General features: G+C 43.9%; 1 protein-coding gene across 3 annotated transcripts in view; it reads left to right on the top strand.

Annotated features, from left to right (window-relative positions):
• Positions 1-23,948, top strand: part of lmnb1 (lamin B1) — a 43,008-nt gene extending 19,060 nt beyond the window's left edge. For all 3 annotated transcript variants that reach the window (XM_055633089.1, XM_055633090.1, XM_055633091.1), the window contains 8 exons: positions 2,225-2,395; positions 4,112-4,237; positions 4,320-4,540; positions 9,356-9,581; positions 9,659-9,763; positions 12,521-12,637; positions 13,532-13,627; positions 23,295-23,948. In XM_055633089.1, the coding sequence (XP_055489064.1) occupies positions 2,225-2,395; positions 4,112-4,237; positions 4,320-4,540; positions 9,356-9,581; positions 9,659-9,763; positions 12,521-12,637; positions 13,532-13,627; positions 23,295-23,336 (1,104 nt within the window). In that variant the 3' untranslated portion in view covers positions 23,337-23,948. The remainder of the gene's footprint in view (positions 1-2,224; positions 2,396-4,111; positions 4,238-4,319; positions 4,541-9,355; positions 9,582-9,658; positions 9,764-12,520; positions 12,638-13,531; positions 13,628-23,294) is intronic.
• Positions 23,949-24,519: the final 571 nt, after the last annotated feature.

Raw genomic sequence — 24,519 nt, 5'->3', positions numbered from 1 at the left:
CTGGGTTTGTAGTAGGAACCAGTACAAGGGTTAAATTTACAATGCATCCTGCATGATAAACACACTTGATATCTGCCTTGCTATCTTCCTGGTACAGATGGATGCTTCTGTTAGCATATAGAAGTGAATTTTGTTGGAGTGGAGGGGGAGGGGGGGGGGACCCTTCACTGTGTTGTGTGGTGCTTGAAGTAAGTTAAACGTGATGCATTGAGAGCAGATCTGACAAATCAAAAATATATGGGGCCGTCAGGAGCAGCAGAAAGGTAAAAATTCCACCATTGCAATCAAGGCAAATAGTCAACCCTGGTTCGTTGAGTTCAGAAGAGTATGGAAGGTCTACCAATGAAATACGATGAGCTGTCAGTGCAGAGAACCTGCAGCTCAAACTCTGTGCTTGTTGAACAAAGTGCAGCAGACAGAGCTTGGATTCAACGATTAAAGCAGAGGATAACTCTGCAGACCCAGTATGTATAGGTGTGGATCGTGATAAACAATTATTTTAAACAGCTAATGAAAGGAGTTGGTTCTAAAAATATCCCCATACTCGATGAAGGTGCAGCTCAGCTTGTGTGCTGAAAATGAGACGCAAGCATTCGTATCCATGATCAGCCAGATACAGCTCTGCTTTCTTCTGTAGCAGCCCCAATCACATGCCAGACTTCAGGCAATTCTATTCATGCCATGTGATATTAAAATTGGCTCTTGGCACTAAATGCAGCAAAGGCTCTGAGGCTAGACAATATCCCAGGTGTACTACCAACAATTATATTCCAGTTCTGGCTGTGTCTCAACCCAAGCTTTTCCACGACAACAAACAACATGTAAGATTAGTGATCAACACACAATGTGTAAAATTGCCCAGTTGGCGTATTCACAAAATGGAAGAACAATCCAGCTAATTATCACACAATCAGTTAAAGCAATGGAAAGGTGCTATGAAGCAACACCTGACCACCGTTAATCTCCTGAATGATCATTGGATTCGCTGGGACCATTTGCCTCCAGAGCACATTGCAGTCTTGGCCAAAACATGCCTCAGAGCTAAATTCTAGAAATTCAGTCAAATGCAGCCATGACATTCATACTCTGCACGTTTCGATCCGTTTTACAGCAGCATGCCTCTCGCTCTTGCTCTTGCTCTTGCTTTCTCCCCCCTCCCCCCCGTCGACGGCACTGATTGCGACTCAGCCTGTCGGTGAACCCCTCTCGTTCAGAAACTTGAGCTAACCTCTGGCTTCCTGGCGCCTGCCTTTATACAGGTGAGAAATCAGCCGTTGAAATAACCGGCCGTATGTCCTGGCCAATAGCGCTGCTCCCAAATTCAATCTACAACCAATGGCAGGGGACTGCATCCCAGCAAGCCCCCCCCCCCCCCCTTTGGGAACAAAGCGCTATCAGCCGCAGACTGGCACGTAAGGCAATACACACTGCTACAGACTTGCCGAGTAAATCAATACACACTGCGTTGCGGGTTTGGCGCACAAAGGTTTAAACTGGGTGGTGTCGGCTTAGTCGTGGGAATTTAAACAAAGAGCTGTTGGCTGCAGCGCTATGGGTTCTAAATATAGTGCTACCGCCCACAAGTACGCTACAGGGTTTAATTAAATGGGTCACAGACTTTACGGGCAAAATTCCCGTATAACAAATGAGTATTGTGTTTAGTTTAGATCACCCGGAATAGGAAAGATGATGTTAAGCTGCTATGGGTGCAAAGATGATTTTCGATAAAGTTGCCTGGACATGAGGGCCTGAGCTATAGGGAGAAATGGTGCAGACTAGGAATTTCCCCCTGGAGTACAGGAAAATGTGGGGTGATCTTATAAAGGTGTATAAGATCATGAGAGTTACAGGGTAACTGCACAGAATCTCTTAACCAGAGTAGGAAAATCAAGAATCAATGGGTGGGGGAGGGATTTAATATGAACCTGAGGGGCAACATTTTTACACAAAGGGTGGTGTGTATATGGAATGAGCTGCCAGAGGATGTAGTTGAGACAGGTACTATCGCAGCATTGGAAAAAAAAAACATTTTGACAGGTATATAGGTAGGATGGGTTTGGAAGCATATGGGCCAAGGTTGGCAGGTGGGTTTAGTGTAGATGGGGCATGTTGGTCAGCGTGGGGGCGAGGGGCCCATTTCCACGCTGTATGATTCTGACTCTATAATTACGTCATGAATTTTTCCATTTCTTTTTCTTATTTGATATATTTTGTCTGTCTGCAGGAGCTCAAAGAAACTAGAAAGAAACACGAGACCCGTCTGGTTGAAGTGGATTCAGGTCGCTTTGTTGAATATGAGCATAAACTGACCAAAGCTCTTCAGGAATTAAGAGAACAACATGATCAACAAGTGAAAGCCTATAAAGAGGAACTGGAGAAAAACTTCCAAAACAAAGTAATAAATAAAACTGTGATCCCATCATTTACAAAAAAAAAGATGTGGATGGCACAGTAACATAGATTGCCCAAAAAGTGTTAATGTTTCAGAAAAATTGTGACTCAAATGTAACAATTTTTCTTTTGGATGGGATTAAGCTGAAGTGGGTGCAGAAATGATTCAGAAGGATGTTTCCAGGACAGGATACCTTGAGTTACGAGGAGGACAGGCTGGTCGAGGAGGGAAGAAGGCTGAGTGGTGACATTACAGATGTCTATGAATTCATGATGACTATAGATGAGGTGGATGGATACTGTATTTCCTCCAAAGTAGGGGAGTCTAAAATAGCGGGCAAGATTGAAAGAGAATTAAAGGACATTCTTTTAGGATGGAGATGAGGAGAAATATCTGTAGTCAGACCATAGTAAACCTGTGGTATTCTTTGCCACAGAAGGCTGTAGAGGTCAAGTCTCTGGATATTTTTACAACAGAGATAGATAGATTTTTGATTAGTACGGGTGTCAGAGATTATGGGGAGAAGGCAGGAGAATGGGGTTAGGAGGGAGAGGTAAATCAGCCAGGATTGATAGGTGGAGTAGACTTGAAGCGCCGAATGGTCTAATTCTACTTCTATCACATGACTTTATGACCTTGAAAGGTTACGATATAAGGATATTTGAGTGGCCACTTTTTCACAGCGAGGGTAATGGGTATATGGAATGAGCTGTCGGATGAAGTGATACAATAGCAATGTTTAAAAGATATTTGGACAGGTATGTGAATAGCAAGGGATATGGGCTATATGCAGCGATGAGAATACTCAGGAAAGCATTTTGGTCAATATACACGAATATGGCCAAAGGGCCTGTTTCTTGGGGGTCACATGACTTTTCAGTTACTAAACATTTTAATCTTTCAGTTGCTAGGTTTGCACCAGCCAGAATAATAGGTTCCAATTTTGTGTGATGTTGAGTGTTTTCTTGTGGCTTTGAATAATTCTTTTCAGATTCAGAGATTCAGATTCAATTTTAATTGTCATTGTCAGTGTACAGTACAGAGACAACAAAATGCATTATCAATCATTGACTTTCTGTACCTTCATTGTGGCAATAACATTGGCTGCTTGCAAAAGTCTAGAAGTTTTGTGAAAGTTCAATATATCTATATGAAATGTCAGAATGTTCTCTCACTGATATACATTAGATTCTGCAATGGCAAGTTGAGTTTTTTGAGTAAGTACAGTGAGATACTGGTACAATGAAAATCTTGAAGCGACAGCAAACGTGCATAGACTTAGACAGCATGTAAAACATACAGTATAAATTGCACACACTTTAAAAGACAGTCAAGAAAAAAGACTAGTGCAAAAACACAATTGGGAAATTCAATGGTGGTGCATGAGGTAGTCCACAGTGTTCCATTGCTGAGGTAGGATTGGAGTTCACTTCAAGAACCTGATGGATGTAGGAAATTAGCTATTCCTGAACCTGGTGGTTTGAGACTTTCAGCAGGGACATTGTAGTTTGGTGTTAACAATCTTCTATTTCAGTGGAGCAACTCATTAGCTTGATCTAATCAGTAATTGGATATTATTTCTGCAGATTATTGGCATATTGTAAATAATTTGAGCCTTGATTGTTCTGTGTACTCATGGCAGTCAAAATCTGGGGAAAATTGGCAGTGTTTATAAATTGCGATATTTCAATTATTGAAATTTCAGGATATGTTTTTCAGCTTGAAAATTCAAAGCTTGCATTGGAGATGAACACCAAGTCGGCTAAGGCAACTGAAGAGGAGCTAAAGGAAAATTACATGAGGATAGAGAACCTCAGTACTCAGTTGTTAAACTTGCAAAAAAATGTAAGTCTATTCGCTGATAGAATTTGCATTATCAGTAATCTTAAAAGAACAATTTTAACCATATTTTATTTCCGTGGCCTAGGCAAAGGTTTGGCAAGAAAGAGCCCAGGAGTTGGAAGCATCCCTGGAAAAAGAAAAAGATGGAAATCGAAGGCTCTTAACAGACAAGGAGAGAGAGATGGCTGAGATTAGAGCACAGATGCAGCACCAGCTAAATGAATATGAAGATCTGTTGGATGTCAAATTAGCTCTGGATATGGAAATCAGTGCATACAGGAAACTATTGGAGGGTGAAGAAGAGAGGTAATCTTGGATCCAATGTCTAAAATTTGTAATAGTTTTAACTTTTCAAAAGGAAGCTGTATCTGTGCCTTTTATTATTCGGTGTAAAGTTCTGTTTAGTTATTGTACAGTTATTTGGTTGGGCTGCATCTCTCCTGTGAATCCAATTATTTTTATAGAAAAAAAAAACTATCTAATTGTTCTCCTTTGAATTTTGTGAAACACCATCTACTCTTGGTTTTCCACAATAAAATGTTAAAAGTGGTATCTCAATACCATTGACCATCTCCCTCTGATATTTCTGAGACAAATATCAAAATCGGAGAGAGTCTTAGAAATATTCAGAACATTTCTGATGCAAGCAAAATAGTAATTTTATAGGCTAGGCTAAGATGTTTTGAGATTTCTATCTGAAAAAGATGGACAGGTAGAGTTTTCCAGGAGCTTGTACATTTTGATGTTAGTTGGAAGCTTGACATTTGATATAGCAACAAGGCCACTTAACCATTAGTCTACACTTGTCTTCTGGGGGAAAAAACGTTTGTTCCCCTAGACTCCTTTTATAACAATTCTCTTACTGCAAATCCCAGAGAAACTGCCCTTTCTTTGAAAGTAGTAACTATCAATTTCCTCTGCTCTTTGAACAGGCTGTCTATTTTTCTGAGTAGGTTGGCATTCTTTGCACAGTAGACTGCTGAGTCGTTAATTTCCTCAACTAAGAGCACATCGGCTGACTTTTTGTTCTGTTCAAATTTTGAGGATTTAACCACATGGTTTGAGAATGGGATGGAGACTCTTGTTGTTCACAAGTTATAGAATTAGGCTATTCGGCCCATCGAGTCTACTCCGCCTTTCAATCATGGCTGATCTGTGCTTCCTAATCCTATTTTCCTGCCTTCTCCCCATAAACTTTGACACCCATTCTATTCAAGAATTTGTCTATCTCTGTCTTAAAAATATCTACTGACTTGGCCTCCACAGCCCTCTGCGGCAATGAGTTCAACAGATTATCTACCCTCTGACTAAAGAAATTCCTCCTCGCCTTCTTTCCAAAAGAGCACCCTTTAATTCTGAGGTTTAATTCTGGTCCTAGACTCGCCCACCAGTGGAAACATCCTTTCCACATCCACTCTATCTATGCCTTTCATTATTCTGTAAGTTTCAATGAGCTCCCCCCTCAACCTTCTAAACTCCCGTGAGTAGAGGCCCAGTGTTGTCAAATTCTCATCATATGCTAACCCAGCCATTTCTGGAATCTTTCTGGTAAACCCCCTATGAACCCTCTCCAGAGCTAGCACATCCTTCCTCAGATATGGGGCCCAAATTTGTTCACAGTTCTGGAATTAGTTACTGAAATGTATATTTATATCCACAACTATTTTAATTTTTCCTGACTTGGAACTTGACTTGAAAGTGGACATATGGTCACCAGCTACTCTGTCCAGGTACTACAGGTGCACAACCTTTTATCCGAAAGCCTTGGGACCAGACACCTTTCGTAATTCAGAATTTGTCGGTCTTCGGAATGGAAATTTTTTTGCGTAGATTTTAATGGCTGGCTCAGTGGTAGAGTGCTCGGGTCATATCCGCAAGGTCGCGAGTTTGCGCCTTGATCCCGGCAGAAGAAGTTGGAGCGGGGCTGGGCTGGGCTGCTGCTGGCTGTGGGTCTCTGGGATCTCTGTGCTTGTGGTGGGCCTGGTGGTCGACGTCCAATTGGTCCTGACGTCTCCGGTGACTGCACTGACCTGCAGCCATCGCCGACGTGAAGACAGTACAAAGCCCCCACGCCGGTGCAATGAGCGGGGAACTGGAGAGGGGAGGGAAGGGGTCACACACATGGCCAGGAAGCAGAGGGGTGTAGGTGGGGTGAAACTGAAGGGAGCGACAATCTGCTGCTGCCTGCACGCTGAGTTAAAAAGTTCCCATGCAAGACTCACGATACACTGTGTATCGTGTCTACCGTGGGAACTTTTTAACTGAGCGGGCAGGTAGCAGCATATTGTCAATTATTAACCCTCCCGCGCAATATACCCTCACCTCTTTTATGAATGGGGATTTAGTTCCCCTTTCTTCGAGGACCGACCGGAGGTTCCGCTGTCACCTCTGCGGGCCGCCCTCGGTGAACGTTTTCAAGGACCTTTCTTCAAGGACCGAAAAAATGTCGCTATTTGGAGGTTTTCGTTATTTGGTTCGTCGGATAAAAGGTTGTGCACCTGTACTTCCTACAGAGTGAATCAGTACATGCACAAGCTTGCCCTCTGGTATCCCAACTGGCCATCACCTGGAGAAAGATTGGCTTATTCCTAGTCTCTGAATGGTATGGTTTGCCTCATCCATGCCAAAGGTGGTGCCTATGTACACTAATCTGTATGCCTGCATTTGGCCTGGATTGCTCTACTCCTTTTCTATCAAAGTACTTGTCTAAATGTTTTTTAAATGTTGTAGGTGCATCGGTCTCCGCCACCCTTTGTGTAAAAAATATATATAACCCTGGGATCTCCTTTAAATTTCCTATCCTCTCTTTCCACCCTAAACATGTGCTTTTTAGATTACCTATTTTGGACTCCTCGGCCCTAGGGCAAGGAAAAATTCTGACTATATATGTACCCTCTGATTTTTCCAAACTTTGTTAAGATCTACCCTCAGCCTCTGTTCCAGAGAGATTATGCCCTGCTCATCTTTTCTTGCGACATCAGGACTGCATTCCGGGCAATATTCTAGTGACTCTCCACCACACTCTTAGTTTTGCTACCACATCCTTCCTGAATTGTAGCACGCAAAAATATACTGAGTATTCCACTTTAACAACTATTATGTACGATTGCAACGTGATGTCCCAACTCTTGTTTCACTACTTTTGGGTAGTTTGGTATTTGCATCTGATTTCAGTACATCAACATGCCCTGCTCCTTACTTTATGTCCAACCAGAATTTTACCTCCCAAAGTGTATTACCCAATGCATCAACAGATTACATTCTATCTGCCACCACTGTCTAATGTTCCAGTTGATCTGTGAACCATTGTATCCTTAGACAAACGTTATTATCCATGATTCCACCAGTTGTAGTGTAATCTGCAAACTCATCATTTATTTATATGAGCAGACCACTTGTTACAGATTTCCAGTCAGAAAAATACCCTTCCACCACTATACTCTTCCTCCTATTCCCCAGCCAATTTTGGATCCAGTTCATCCACATGCTTGGAACTTTTGCATTAATCTGTAGGACCGGACTACAGTGCAGGACCTTGTCAAAAGTCTTATTAAAGTCCATATTGGTGGCACCATCTGCTCTGTGGCCTTCAATCTCCTTGGTTATCGATCAGATTTGTGAAACATGTTCTCACCTGCACAAAACTGCTGACTCCTCATCATTCCCTGCATTTCTAAGTGAACATCTTATCATATAACTATTAAAAGTCTGATCTTGTATGTGGATGTATTTATTTGTTTGTGTATAATCACATCTTCTCGAAAACCCGACGCCCTAACGGTAAATATTTACATATTCTGATAGAGATTTATCTCCTGGAGTCTGAAATCATCTCATCTGAAAATTTCTAGCGTTATTTCTTGAGTTATTCATGAAAATGCTAAAAAAAATAACTGAAAATAAACGAGCTGATGACGTCACAATGGGTCTGCTCGCGCCGCCTGCTGCGCATTGTTTTCCACGTGCTGCGAGTTACATCGTCACCCCCCCCCCCACTCGCAGTCATTTGGTCGCCGTCCACACTGCTCACCGAGTTCAAGTCCGCCCCCTCTCCTCTCTCTCCCCCTCTCTTCTCTCTCCCCATCTCTTCTGTCTCTCCCCTCTCCTCTTTCTCCCTCTCTCTCTCTCCTGCCCCGCTGCTCACAAGACCGGCCGCGCACCTCTCAAGCTCGGCCGTGCCGCTTGGCCTCACTCGAGTCCATGCCCGCAAGCAGCCCTCTCTCCGTCTCTGCCTTCGAGAGTGAACCAGCCCTCCCCTGTGATGACCCCTCACCTCTCCCACTCTAGAGTTGGGGGCAATGCATGAGTGGATCGGGCGGGGATGGGGGTAAAAGGAACGAATGAATAATATTAATATAATCTCTCTCTCCCCCTCCCCCTCCTCCCTCTCCCCCTCCCCTCCCCTCTCCCCCTCCCTCTCTCCCCCCTCCCTCTCTCTCCCTCCTCTCTCCCCCCCCCCCTCTCCCCCCTTCCCCCCCCCCTCCCTCCCTCAATACTACTAGCACCTCCTCAGTCCTGACCTTCTTGAAGCAACCGTGCACCAGAATATCCATATATCCCTCGACTCGCCAGCCTCACCCTTCCTTCTCCTTGGTGAATGCTGAGAAGTAATCATTTAGGACTTTGTTCATATCCCCTGACCCCTCATGTAAATTACAGCATTCCTTCCATAGATACACTCTGCTTTTGATATACTTGCAAAAGATTTTAACATTTCCCTCGCCCTGCCTGGCAAATACAAGTTTCCTATACCTGACAAACTCTTTCTCCTTCTCCCCGATCGAACATAATATCTGTTATTAACCAAAGTTTGCTAAGCATATCTACGTCCCTGTCCAAATGTCTTTTAAATCTGTGACCGTGTGGGTTTTCTCTTGGTGCTTGGGTTTCCTCCCATATTCGAAAGACATGTCATTTTGTAGGTTAATTGGTTTATGTAAATTTCATGTAGTGTGTAGTATACAACAGTGGAATGACATAGCACTAGTGTATGGGTGATCGATGGTCGGTGTGGATCTAGTGGGCAGAAGGGTCTGTTTCTATGCTGTATCTCTAAACTAAAACTAAACCACTGACACAGTGCATTGTATGAAATGTAACAACGTTTTATTTTATTTTCAGATTGAAGCTGTCACCAAGTCCATCTTCACGGGTGACTGTTTCTCGTGCCACATCAAGCCGCAGTGTCCGCACAGCTCGTGGCAAGAGAAAGCGTGTTGATGTTGAGGAGTCTGATGCCAGCAGCAGTCTTAGCATTTGCCATCAGGCTTCTGCCACTGGAAATATAGTCCTCGACGAACTGGATGTTGATGGCAAATTTATACGCCTAAAGAACAATTCTGAGCAGGTACAAGTGGGAGAAATGACTTGCGAGATGCATTAGATCCAAGTTAGATGTGTGCTGATTTTTGTTTCTTAAAACAGGATCAACATATGGGTGGCTGGGAACTGATCCGAAAAATTGGTGATGGAGTTGTCTCCTACAAGTTTACCACTAAGTATGTGTTGAAGGCTGGACAAACGACTACTGTAAGTTCAAGCTTAATATAAATTCATATTGATGTGCTGAAAAACTACTCTTTAGAATCTACTGACATGCTGCAGTGTAATAGAAGGATAAGATCAAAAAATAATTTAAATGGAGATGTTAGAAAATCCAGTGGAGCTTATAACCAGCAACTTCTGAAATGTCTGGTCTATGATAGAGAGAAAAGACTTGCTAAATTGAAGAAACTTGGATGCTTCTCCTTTGAAGAAAATCAGATGGAAGTGTTTAAAACAAGGTTTTAGACATTAAATAGAGAAACCTATTTCAGAATTGAAAGAGCCAAAAACCAAATATGATTTGCAGAAAATCGTCTTTGCATGTTTAGGGTTGGGAATGTATGCCTGGGGTAGGAAATGGATTCAATTGTAGTATTTAAAGGGGAGCTGGTTAATTATCTGGAATGAAAGAATTTGCTGGGGTGCGGGTTGTGGGAATACCTGGGTTGCCTATTTAGGGTTGACGTGGATTTGCTGAATGGCTGCCTTCTATGTTTTAACTGTTCAGTGGTTCTGTATTTTATCATAGAAATTGATAGTTGATACATTTGTATGAAGCTTATAGTAACCGAGAACCTGATTTTGGCCAATTAAAACTGGAGAACCCAAATTGAGTCCAAAATAAATTTAATGTACATCAAGCCTTATTATTGCTGTTCCTTTTATTTCCTGAATCCTTTTGTCTAGATAGTAATAGAGTCTAACCTTGCATTCGGCTTTTATCCAATCTATTTTCCTAGGTATAGTGGGTATGCCATTTTCCCATTTATTACCCAAAATGGTGGTCTGTGTGTATCGAGTCATTAACTCTGGTTTATTCTCTATTACTATATGTTATTGTGTACTATGCGCCTGCAGGTTTGGAAGGAAGATCCATATGCACTGTAGGATCATTTATTTATTTTCTTTCAGGGTGTATCTTTGTTGGCATGAGGCAGCATTTAATTATTTTCCAAAATTACACTGGAGAAAGAAGCTGTTCTTTTGCTCCACAGTAGTTCTGGTGTAGTTGCATGCTGTTGGATGAGGAGTTTCAGGGCTTGGATAATACATTTCCAGTTTTGTTGCTTAAAGGGGATTCTGCAGCTGTTGTTTCCATGCATCTGCAACCTTGGTCCTTGATTGTGAAGGATGTAGCCACCCGTGTATCTACCTACTCCATTACTACCCCCAGCTCTTTATGTACTTGTTTATCCCAATCATTTTAGGTTGGTTAAAATATTCTGTGCTGGTTTTTTTTTTTAAATTTTATTTGTGTTCCTGCTTATTTACTCCTTTTCCCTTCATTATTCTTCCCACTAACTTGTAGTCTCTGGACTAAATCTATGGTATTGTTGAGAAGACACAAAGTACTGGAGTAACTTGGCAGGTCAGGCAGCATCTTTGGAGAACATGGATGATGTTCTCTGGACCAGTAGGCACATAGTACATGAAAACCTCGCATGAGGTTTTTGGTCATGGCTCTTCTGGTCACCTATGCATGTTCTCCAGAGATGCTGCTTGATCTGCTGAGTTCCCCCAGCACGTTGTGTCTTTTGTAAACCAGTTTTTAAGAGTATTATGTTTAGTTTTGGTCACCATGTTATAGGGAAGATAGTCAAACTTGAAAGGGTTCAGAGAAGATTTGCCAGGACTCGAGGTTGAACAGGCTGCAGCTTTATTCCATGGAGTGCAGGAGGATGAGGGTTGATCTTGGAGGTGTACAAAATAATGCGAGGAATTGATTGGGTAAATGCACAGTCGTTTGCCCAAAGTAGGGGAATCCAGAACCAGGGAACATAGGTTTAAGGCCACGGTTCCCAACCTGGGGTAAATTCACCCACACGGGGTAAATTTGTTGATTCTGGATTTGTACATATTTTTTCTCATTGACTGACTGTTTCTGGTATACTGGTATCTGTTCATCATTAATTGTTCATAAATACGCGTTTAAAGTTGCCAGGGGTAAACGGGATGAAAAAGGATGGGAACCCCTGGTTTAAGGTGAGGGGGGGGGGGGGGGGGTCGATTTGATGGGAACCTGAAGGGTAACCTTTTTACCAAAGGGTGGAGGGTGTATGGAACAAGCTGCTGGAGGAGATATTTGAGGCAGGTACTATTGCAAAGTTTTGAGGTTCTTGGGACATCACATTAGGCAGGTACATGGATAGGTTAGATTTACAGGGATATGGGCCAAACGCAGGGAGGTGGGATTAGTATAGATGGTCGGCATGGGCAAGTTGGGTCGAAGTATCTGTTTCCATGCTGTACGACTCTCTATGACTCTCAACATCTACAGCTCCTTGTTTCTCTAAGGTTAGTTGATCATTTATCCGGGTTCTGTTGTTTTATTGATTAACATTTTTGTTCTACTGGCATTGTTAGCTCTGATACTGCGTTCAATTTTTTACAGTTTCCAATTGTTAATATCCTGCAGTGTTTAGTTCCGTCCTGCTTTTTCTTCAGTCTTTTTGTAAATCTTCATGCCTGGTTCATCTTAATGTATTATTGCCTTTTCTTCTGGTTTGATTAGGGATAATATATGCCCTGCTGTGCAGAAAATCTTTTTTCTTTTTTTCTTTTCGTATTTGTTGATTCACTGATTAATTAATGTCCTTGCTTGGTTTAATCTGATCTGTGTTTTTATCTACTATTTAATCCAACGAGCCCTTAACTTCAAAAAAAATGTTTACCATGAACTGTGGACACTGGTGATAAATTTATGTTGGTTGTGCTTAATGTTCAATAATCTCACCTCTACAGATCTGGGCTTCTGATGCTGGTGTAGTGTCTTCTCCTGCCAATCTGATCTGGAAGAATCAAAAAGCTTGGGCCACTGGGGCAGATGTGAAAGTAGTTCTCAGGAATTTGCAGGGAGAGGTAACGTTTCTTTCAATTACTGAGAGCAATTTCGCAAAATCATACCACGTTTGTCTTTTAAAATTGGAAGATTGTCGATGCTTCTGTGTTCCTATGAATATTTTTTTCTTAAGATTAAATATATTGTCTGTATACTGTTGAGAGAAAAGGGGTATGACGGTATTGTACGCAATTGAATGAAACCGCTATCAAATGTACCGTATTTCCCGGCAATGAAGATGCTATTTTTTTTACCTTAAAATAAAGCCTGAAAATTTACCTATGTCTTGGAGGCCAACGGTTAGATTGTTCACCAAGAAAGATAGACTTGGCTATCCCTCAGTACAGCAACATGAAGAACGATGTTGCTGTATTTGGCTGTACTTACTGCCAAGTCTATCCCTCATTGCTGGCAGCTGATTTAAAAGGACAGTGCCATGGGGGGTGGGGGGGAAAGAGTTCCTTTCACAGCATATGGGGAGTCTGGCCCAAGTCAGCACAAAGTAGCAAACTTGGCTGGGCAGCCAGGGTTAAAGTTGCAGAGGGGGGGCAGGAGCGTTGAGAAGGAGGGGGTCGGGGATCATGCCCCCAACTCACTCAGTAGCTCGGGTGGCTGCGAGCGGCCGCCGGGACCGTTCTGCGGAACCGGCCACCACCTCCACGCCTTCTGCCAGCCAGCCAGCCACTGTGGCCTTTGGCACAGGCTCAACTGGTAGAGGTGGTGGTTGGCAGGTAGCTACTGAGGGTGCGAAAAGATAAACGGCTACAATCAGCAAACCTGTTAGTTTGCTTTTTTCCAAAACATATTTATTTATCTGTAAATCTAAAGACATTTTATAGAACAGGGTTTGCAGTGCTATTCTACAGTTTAGCTAAGTCTCATTTGGAAATTAACCTTGCTGATTTCTCCTGCAGGAAGTGGCTGAGAGAAGCACAATTTTTACCACCACTCTTATTGAGGAGGAAGAGGAAGAAATCGAGATTAAAGATGAAGACCTTTTCCATCAACAAGTAGGTCTACCTCTAATAATTGAAATCGTACAATGGAAATTTGAAGGAAAACTACTGTGGTTTTGATTAACTGGTACAACAAACTTTGTTTAGGACCAGTAACGGAAAGAATGCTCAACTGATTGCAGGTCCTCCCCAATTTACGACAGGGTATTGTTCTTGAAAATTGTTTATAACCTGAACAGCTCACCAGTTGGAAATGTGGTTTGACAGAAGATGCCTACAGAAATGAATTGTCCAATAGGAATAGATCATCTGAAGAAGCTTTTTTAATCTCGTTTTGCTATTCTTAATAAAGCTGACGTTAACAAATTTAACCCAAGCCTATCTCGGGCTAATAATATACTTTAAAAAGATTTTGCTGCAGATAAGGTTCTAAATGCTATTTGTGCATTAAAACAGACAGCACCGTTAGCCTAGAAGGTGTATCTCTAGATAGTATTCACAAACTGAACATCAACATGTTAACTAGAATGTATTTCTCATGGATTTGATGTGGCAAAACTCCAGTTAATATCAAGAATAGTCAGGTGTGGCAAATTCATGCTGTCTGCGCCGCCCCCCCCCCCCCCCCCCAAATGCTCACTTGTGTTTTGGTGGTGCGTAAATTGTATATTTGTCACCCAGAGATGTTTTGTGTACACTGATGCATGGGTTGTTATGTGGTGTTAGGGGACAAATAATAATAATAATAATAAATTTTATTTATGGGCGCCTTTCAAGAGTCTCAAGGACACCTTACAAATATTTATCAAGTAGAGGAAAAACATGTATGCGGAATGAAATAAATAGTAGAGACATGACTAGTACACAAATTAAAGACAGAATTTAATTCAAAACACAATAAGAGGCAATTCAAGCACAGATGAAAAGAGAGGGGGACGTGGGGCTAAGGATAGGCAGAGGTGAAGAGATGGGTCTTGAGGCGGGACTGGAAGATGGTGTGGGACACGGAATTGCGGATCAGTTGGGGGAGGGAGTTCCAGAGCCTGGGAGCTGCCCTGGAGAAGGCTCTGTCCCCAAAACTGCGGAGGTTGGATTTGTGGATGGAGAGGCGATGTTGCGGAGATGAAAGAAAGAGGTTTTAATGACATGGCGGATGTGAGGCTCAAGGGAGAGGGTGGAATCAAAGATCACGCCAAGGTTGCGGGCCTGGGGAGATGGGGAGACAGTGAGATGGTGAGAGTGGGGTTATTGAGTTTGCTGAGTGTGGATTTGGAGCCTATGAGGAGGAATTCTGTTTTATCGCTGTTGAGTTTGAGGAAGTTATGTTGCACCCAGGTTTGTATAACTGACAAACAGGAGTTGATATGGGAGAGGGGGTGGGGTTGTGGGGGGATTTGGTGCCGAGGTAGATCTGGGTGTCATCAGCGTAACAGTGGAAGTCCAGGTTGAAGTGGCGGAGTATCTGACCAAGGGGGAGGATGTAGATGATGAAGAGGAGGGGGCCGAGTACGGAGCCTTGGGGAACGCCTTGAGTGACTGGCTGTAGCAGAGGTGTGGTTATGGAGGGAGATGAAGTGGGATCTGTTGGAAAGGTAGGAACGGAGCCAGCTGAGTGCAGAACCTTCAATGCCCAGGTCCCCAAGTCTGGTAAGCAGGATGTTATGGTTCACTGTATCGAAGGCTGCACTCAGGTCAAGGAGGATGAGGATGTTGAGGGAACCAGTGTCAGCAGAGGTGAGGAGGTCATTGAGGACTTTGAGGAGAGCAGTTTCTGTGCTATGGAGGGGGCGAAAGCCAGATTGGAGGGGTTCAAGTAGGTTATACGCAAGGAGGTGGGAATGAAGTTGTGCCGCAACGATACGCTCCACGGTTTTTGAAAGAAAGGGGAGGTTTGAGATTGGGCGGTAGTTAATGAGAGAGGAGGGATCAAGACCAGGTTTCTTTAAGATTGGTGTAACAGCAGCAGTTTTGAAAGCGGAGGGGACAATTCCTTGGGACAATGAGGAGTTGAAGAGATTAGTGAGGTAGGGGCAGAGAACGGGGAGGCAGGACTTCAGCAGGGGAGTGGGGAGAGTGTCGAGGGAGCAGGTAGTGGGTTTGGAAGAGCTGATGAGTTTGGAGATTTCAATAGGGGTGACCAAACTGGGAGAGGAGGCAGTGTGGAGGAGGGGTAAGAAGGTCAGTGGAGATGTTGACAGGAGGGGCCTTGGTAGGTGGTGGAGTAGATGCTGGATAGTCGGGTACAGGGGATAAAGATTGATAGATGGTGCTGATTTTATCAGCGAAAAAGCGGAGGAATGAGTTGCAGAGATCCGGAGTAGAGGTAGGGAGAGTGTTGGCTCGAGGCTTGAGGAGGTTGCCCACTGTGGAGAAGAGGGTTCTGTGGTTTAGGCAGCGGTCGGTGAATATGGAGGAGAGGTAGGCAGATTTTGCAGCAATGAGGGCATCTTTGTAGTCAGTGAGGTGGAGTTTGTAAGCTTCAAGGTGGACTGTGAGAGATGATTTCTTTGTGAGTCGTTCAAGTCGGCGACCCGTCTGTTTCAGCTTACGAAGTGCAGGTGTGTACCAGGGTGAAGATGTGTTAAACGTTACGGTTCTTGTTTTGAGGGGGGCCAGAATGTTAAGGGAGGTAGACAAGGTGGAGTTGAGATGGTTTGTGAGATCATCAGGTGAGATATGGGTTGAATCCAGGGGGAGAGTGGTGGAGAGAGATGGTGGGGATCGATATCGGAAGGTGATTTCTCAGAGGAATCGAGGTGTCGGAGAAGGGATGGTGAACCGTATAAGCTTATGATCAGAGAGGGGGAAGAGGCAAGGATGGAGGTCGAGTACCGGTTGATTTGTGGAGCAGACCAGGTCAAGGATGTGACCTCTGTCATGGGTGGGAAAGGTGACGTGCTGAGTGAGAGAGAAGTTGTCAAGTAAAAAGGCAAATTCAGATGCGAGCTTGCAGGTGGGGGAGTCCATATGAATATTTAAGTCACCAAGTAGCAGCAGACGTGGGGAGAGGGATGAGGCAAGTGTGAGGAGTTCAGTGAAGTCAGATAGGACGGAGGGGTTTGGTTTAGGTGGCCAGTAAATGAGGATGACTGTCATGGAGGAAATGCACCCTGGATGGCATTGGTTGGCATTGAGAGAGGTTCTAATGGTCAGATTTATTTTTGCACCATGTTGTTGATGAAGCGAAATAGAAGCAACATGATATAATCCTGTAAAGAGCAGCATCTTTATCCCGGCTTTTTCATACGATCGCCATGCCATAGGAAGCTTAACCTTATGAATACTTTCTTCATCTTGCCACCCTTCTTTGCCCGTTTAGCTACCTTTTAGGCATTCGTAGACATACACACCAAAGCCCCTTGGCCCTCCACGCTGAATATCTGCTATTTATTATGTATTCCCTTCTCTTGTTACACCTCCATCTATTAATTACCTTGCACTGCTCTGGTTTAAGATCCATCTGCTCCTTTTATTCTCCAACTGTCCAGATGAATCTCCCTAGAGTTTATAGCTTTATGGCCATGTCCCACTTTCCCGAGTTACACACGAACCCCCGAGTTTTCCCCTTGATTCGAACTCATAGAATTACGGTAATAGCCGTTCGTAGGCACTTGGGGCTATTTTTTTAACTCGTGGACATTTTTCAACACGTTGAAAAGATGTCCCGACTTACTTGATGCCCCGAGATCCTACGGCTGGCATTACGAGCCGCTACGAAACATCTACGGACTCCTACGACCTCGCTACCGACATTCCCCGAGTTCGAATCAAGGGGAAAACTCGGGAAAGTGGGACAGGGCCGTTAATATTTGAGGGTTAATCTCGTCTTTTTTGTTCTACTTGCAAACCACTTTACCTTGTCCTCTGCATTTGGGTCTTCAACCATAATATGAATAAAGAAGCAAAGGATGAGTTACTGAGCCCTTTAGAACATCGCCTGTTAATGGTCTTCCAGAGATACAACCATCTATAAATAATTTCTGTTTTCTGCCAAAGAGAATGGTGGACAGTAATCGTCAGATTTCTTTGCTTATGATTGACCGATCGATACCAAGAGTCTGACGTTGGTGGTGTGAATCGCACAGTTTATCACTGCGCCACCATGTTTGGTGTGTGTGATGTATATGTAAATGCCAGTGCCCCTTTAATATAAAGGGCTATGCCTCGTGATTGAGAGCAGGTGACCTTGGAGAAGTGTCCGTGGGTGGGGCAGAATAAATCATACTTACAAGATGTCAGACGTGTTTTCCTTTTGCTTGTGCTAGTCACAACAGGGCCTTACGTGGTCTCAAACATTACATGGTGTCAATGTAAAAAACAAAAAAACTAAAGAAAAGAATGGCAGGACTCAAGCCACCGGGACGGGACCACTCTCCATGCAAGGAAACGTGGCCAAGAATTATAAGGACTGGATAAGGGCATTCCAGCTGTACGAGGCGGCAACAGAACTAACAAATAAACCAGATAATATTCGCTGTGCAACATTCCTCCACGTAGCCGGGCCGGCAGCTCAGGAGATTTATGAGACCTTTGAGTTTACCCAGGAGGAAACTGACAAAATACAACCCCTGAAGGATAAGTTTCAGACATACTGTAAACCAAAAAATAACTTAACTGTCTCAAGATATGTCTTTAATACACGTAATCAGCAGCGAGGGGAGACCTTCTCCAGCTACCTGACTGCAGATAAGTCTTTAGCCAAAGATTGTGAGTTTGGCATTATCCATCTCATTGCTACGAGACAGAATTGTCTGCGGCACCACCAGTCAGCTGCTCCGGGAAAAAACTACTACAATGCGATGATTTAACACTAGAAAAATGCAGTGACATGTGTCTGATAGCTGAAGCAGCAGATGAAGCAGATTGCCCCAACCGCCATCGACACCGAAGAGACAGTTGATTATGTGAAACGGGACAGCGCCAGTCGGCCTTGGGGCCGAGGCAGGGATTCGCGACCCAGACAACCACAGACAGAAATCCGTGATTCTGGTAAGGATACCGTCTGCCGGTCATGCACCCGCGGGCATAAAGGCAACTACTGCCCTGCTCAGTACATGAGATGTTATACCTGCGGAGAGATTGGACATCTTTCCAGATCCCCCGACTGCCCGTTAAATAGAGCGCCCAACAGCCGCCCACGTCCCCGACAATATGATCGGCGAATCAGCCAAAAGGCTGCGGACTGGAGCCGTGACGTCCGCAACGTCGAGTTCCAGATGAACGCCTCACCGCTGCCTGAGCCAGTGGACGACGAGGTTGGTATCTTCTACATTGACGCCGTGACTGATGCTGTGATTGGGTCGACGTGTGAATGGGGACAGATGTGCAGCATCAACAATGTGAACATTGAGTTCAAACTTGACTCTGGAGCTCAAGTGGACATCCTGCCCGAGCACTTGTTCAGAAAGACTGGTCTTGACTTACTGAAGACGAACGTGACACTGAGGTCCTATTCTGGACATACAATGAAGCCCGTGGGGCAGGCAAAAGGGAACGTCAAAGTAGGTAAGAAAGAACACAGGGTTGTCTTTCAAATAGTGAGGGGGAATGTGAAACCCATATTTGGGAAAAGTTAGGGTTTCTTGTGCGAAAGGAGGCGGTTGATAGCGTGAGTGCGAGCCCATCATACACTGCAAGGATCATTGAGGAAAACCGTGAGATTTTCCAAGGGCTGGGAAGGCTAAAAGACATGAGTACAACATAGCGCTGCAAGAGAACGTGCAACCTAAGCAAAACCCGCCACGCACTATCCCCTATAAGATCAGGGATAAGGTCAAAGCCGAATTAGAGCGCATGGAAAGCTTGGGAGTCATAAAGCCCGTGAGTGAACCGACAGATTGGGTGAATTCAATGACTGTGGTCAGCAAACCTAATGGTGAAGTTCGCATATGCCTTGACCCACGTGACCTCAATGCGGCCATTCGTAGGGAGCATTTCCCAATGCCGACGTTCGAGAACATTGCAGCCCGCATGCCGAAGGCAGAATGGTTCTCAAAATTTGACGCTACAAGTGGGTACTGGCAGTTCCCACTGAGCGATGACAGCTCGCGTCTGACCACATTTAATACTCCCTTTGGGAGATACCGATACCTCGTGCTTCCATTTGGAATCTCATCCGCAAGTGAGATTTGGCAGCGGGCGATGCAGGAAGAGTTTGGCGATTTACAAGGGGTGGAGATAGTTGTCGACGACATTCTCGTTTGGGGTGTGAACGCAGCACAACATGACGCAAGGGTGAAAGCCCTACTCAAACGGGTGAAAGAATCCGGCCTAAAGCTCAATCCCCGAAAGTCGGTAATGCGCTCAAATGAGATTGAATATGTGGGACATGTCATCTCGCAAGCAGGCGTGTCACCAAGCCCATCTCGTGTCAGCAGCATGCTACAAATGCCATACCCGACAAACAAGACTGAAGTGCAAACGTTCTTGGGGATGGTGACATACATGGCTAAGTTTATTCCGAACCTCTCAGAGATCACCGCCCCACTTAGACAGCTAACAGAAAAGGGAATAGCGTGGCATTTTGAGCAGAAGCACAGACATGCAGTAGACAAGCTGAAATGTCTTCTCACTTCACCACCCATACTCAAACTGTACGATGTGAACGCGCCCGTGTCAATTGCCACAGATGCTTCCAACAGCGGATTTGGAGCGGTCCTGATGCAAGACGAGAGACCTGTTGCATACGCATCACGACGTGTGAACGCGGCCGAGCGCAACTATGCAACTATAGAGAAGGAGCTGTGCTCCATACTGTATGCATGCAGAAAGTTTCATGACTTCATTGTTGGTCAGTGCACAGTAATTCTTACTGACCACAAGCCATTAGTAGGCTTGCTCGCCAAGCCACTACACAAATTAAGCCCCAGACTCCAACGCATGCGAATGCACCTGCTACGGTACGACCTGGAAATACGGTGGAAGCCGGGACGGGAAATGTTTGTCCCCGATGCCCTGAGCCGGCTGCCCAGTGCAAACACACCTGCGGAAGAGTACACCGCACTGCCGAACGTGAAACATGCTGTAGAAGCCATCCTACACATGTCAGACGAGCGCCTTGCGCAGTTCAAGGCTGAAACAAAGAAAGATCGAACCCTAACACTGTTGTGCGAGTGTATAAGGAAGGGTTGGCCTAGTAACAGGCGTGATCTGCCCTCGGACTTGACTCCGTTTCATACATACCATGACGAGCTGGTTGAAGTTGATGGATTAGTCTTGAGGGAAAACCGAATCGTAGTCCCTAAAGCATGCGGAGGCAGATGCTGAACGCGCTACATGAATCACATCTGGGAGTAGTGAAACTTAAACAACGAGCCCGCAATTTATTTGCATGGCCAGGAATGAACGCACAGATTGAGGACACTGTGGGAAATTGCTCGATATGCCAGGCGACAAGGAAAGCACAAGCAAGCGAGCCGCTCCAACCACACTTCATCCCCAGCAGACCTTGGTCTAAGGTCGGCGCAGACATCTTCCATCTGGATGGAGTTGACCATTTGCTTGTAGTGGACTATTACTCCAAGTACCCAGAAATAGCGCAACTGACAGACATGACGTCACATTCGGTGATACGTGAGATGAAGGGCATGTTTGCCCGGAATGGCATTCCTGACTTGGTGATGACTGACAACGCGAGACAATTTGTCTGTGCTGAGTTTCGTAGGTTCCAGGATGACTGGGAATTTGCCCATGTCACCTCAAGTCCCATATATCCACAGAGCAACGGGCAGATAGAGCGCTGTGTGCAAACTATAAAAGGTATCATGAGGAAAGCCAAACGCAGCGGCCGTGACCCGATGTACGCCATCCTCGAATACCGCAACACCCCACTTGATGGGACAGGCGGCTATGCCCCCTCACAGTTACTGAACACTAGACTGTTAAGAAGCAAATTGCCATCACCTCTATCACTCTTACTGCCTCATCATGTCCCTCCCATGGGACCACAACTGGCCATCCAACAAGAAAAACAGGCAGCATACTTCAATGTGAAGGCAAGCGTCGAGCCGCTGCCGCGCCTGGAACAACAACAACAGGTATGGTTTCATGCCAAACCAACTGAGTGGCAACGTGGCCGTATTGCAAGAGAAAACCTGTCCCCCCGGAGCTACGTCATCTCTACACCGAGCGTACAGAATTCCGCAGGAACAGGAAGGACATACGACCTGTGCACGAAGCAGCTGAGCCATGCCCTGGCAACACGCAGCAGACAAGTGCGGACACTCTCCCACAAGGAGGAACCCCTCACCCAGAAGGAGCTAGTCTCCCAAACTCAAGCGAACTATCACAGGCCGCATCACAAGGTTCTGTGGTGGGGGAATCGGCTCAAAGCGAGCCAAGCCACACTCGCACACAACAGAAATACGACACAGAACGAGTTGGAAAGACGACTTGCACGAGAAGTGGGCGATTGTCAAAACCCCCAACTCGACTTGTTATGCAAAATTGTTGGGCAATTTTTTTTATAGTTTTGTAGTATGACGAGCACTGTGTTATTTGTGGTACTTTATCCACTAAATTAATTAAGGTTCAAGTTATTAATTTTGACCAACGTTGAAGGGGGGGGGGGGTGTAAGGTAATTTAAGGGAAGGGGGAGAATTGTAATTAAAGTAAAGGGGGAGATGTGATGTATATGTAAATGCCAGTGACCCTTTAATATAAAGGGCTGTGTCTCGTGATCGAGAGCAGGTGACCTTGGAGAAGTGTCCGTGGGAGGGGCAGAATAAATCATACTTACAAGATGTCGGACGTGTTTTCCTTTTGCTTGTGCTAGTCACAAGAGGGCCTTACGTGGTCTCAAACATTACAGTGTGTTGTCCTGTAGGCAGGATGTAGTCAGATTGTGTGCAATGGCTTTCCTGATTTAGACATCCAGATATTTGGGAGAGTGAAAAATAAAGTGCTAGAGTAACTCGGTAGATCAGACAGCATCTCTGGAGAATATAGATAAACAACATTTTGGGACAGGACCTTTATTAGTTTACTTGAGAGAGGGACTGTGGAAAACAAGTTGGGGGAGGAATTGCATGCCTTGCCGCACCCAATTTGATTGCACTAAATGACAAACATGGCTATTGGGCGTATGGATTGGCGCCATTGGCTTGACGAAATGTGGTGGAAAATGTCCTTGAAGAGTATTACCCAATCAGTATTTTTGGCAGTTTGGTTTCATGGTTACCATTGTTGTATGTATTTTTCAGTTCAATGTTTTTTAATTAATTGGATTCCTTTCCCTTCCCATCAATCCCACTGCCATGTTTGGATTTACTCTCCATTCTGAGTGTAATTTAAAATACTTCTCTTTACTATTTCCCATTGGTATTATATACTGCATTTCTGAATTGCATTGGAGCCAAAGACCTTGTATTAAATTGTGTTAACCGGCTTGTTCATCTGCAGCAAGTAAGAATTTTATTGTTCCGTTGCTGGTACATCGGGCAACTTAATACTCTTGGATTACTCCAACAGTAGAAAATGCTCGTTTTCAACGCTTGGTTGCATCAGTTAATGTCAATTATAATCATACAACTGTCATCACTGCAAATACTACTTCTTTTATTTTTATATATATGTATATATAAATATAATGTTGTATTTGCAGTGATGGTAGCTACATATATAGCTGTCTGTTATGTTGGGTGAAATAATCATTGTTCTTCATTCCTCTAGTGCACTAAAACTGGTGCTTTAATTTGTATATTGATTTATTTTTGTTTTTAGGGAGACCCAAGAGCAGCCAACAGAAGCTGTGCCGTAATGTGATCATCTTCCAAGACCACTTCTTCAAAAACATACTGCCTATGTTAAACTTTTACTATTTAGAAATTGAAAATATTTTTGTATTTCAGTAATTTGTATTTTAGATATTTTGTTAATTTCTTTTTGTATACATGACGTGGTTCAGGACTTTTTTTATACTGTTACTGAGAATTTTTAGAACATTGCAAGGATTAGAATTTAACAAAACCTAATGTGAATGACTTTTTAAAACTACAGAAGATGTTTATCTGAGCATGATTACAGATCAAACCAATGAGATGTAATTTGTGTAGATGCAGAAACCAGTCATTTTGGGCAGCTTGCAAATGTTACTGAACCTTGACTTAAAACCTGCAGCAGGAAAGGGGCGAATAGGCATCTTGGTAAAGACTTATAAATTTACAATAGCACAGCACTGAGCTTAATCTTAATGTCTTTTTTTAATGTTTAAACCACTTTGGCCAAAATGTAACACAAACTGGGTTGAACATTTCTTGTTTGGTAGCATTTCCTTGTAGTGAGGGGAACATGGTGTGCTTGAATGCAATGTTTTAATGTAGTGGTGACCGGCTTGAGTTTTCATGGCAAATATAAATAAAACATTGTTTAATAAAATGTTATTTCCTGAGATTGAATTTGCTTCTTTACAGTTCAAGGCACATCAACGTTTCTGTTTTTACTATAAAATTGCCAGTGTAGATCATTACCAGTGCCTTGTGTTTTAAAAAAATTTAATATGGCCTTTTGATAGTTTTTAATTTATTATTGTTAGCTGTTGTGTGCTCTTCAGTCGGTGAAAAAATAATAGCGGATTTCAATCAAACTGTCCAGTGTACAGATAAAGGGAAGATGCAGTAAAGTCCGATTAAAGATAGTCCAAGGGTCTCCAATGAGGTAGATAGATCAGGACTGCACTCAAGTTGGTGTTAGTGTGATCACAACTTTCTCTTGGGCACATTTATTCTAGTTTGCATGATTATGATAGTGGGGTCCAGAGGGCAACAACTGTGGATGTTGCGAAGTTCACGGAACATTGAAATTTGCACTAAATTACTACACAAGCTGTTTTGGAGAGGCATTGGGAAGCATTTACATTTCAAGGATTGGGAATTTCTTGCACAGCTATTGTTTGTTAAGGTTATTTGCTTTCTCCTAACCTCTGGCCAGAGAACAGCAACAATAGCAA

Source organism: Leucoraja erinacea, chromosome 3 (genome assembly GCF_028641065.1).
Source record: "Leucoraja erinacea ecotype New England chromosome 3, Leri_hhj_1, whole genome shotgun sequence".
Classification (NCBI taxonomy): Eukaryota; Metazoa; Chordata; class Chondrichthyes; order Rajiformes; family Rajidae; genus Leucoraja; species Leucoraja erinaceus.
This window is presented reverse-complemented; position numbering and strand designations above follow the sequence as displayed.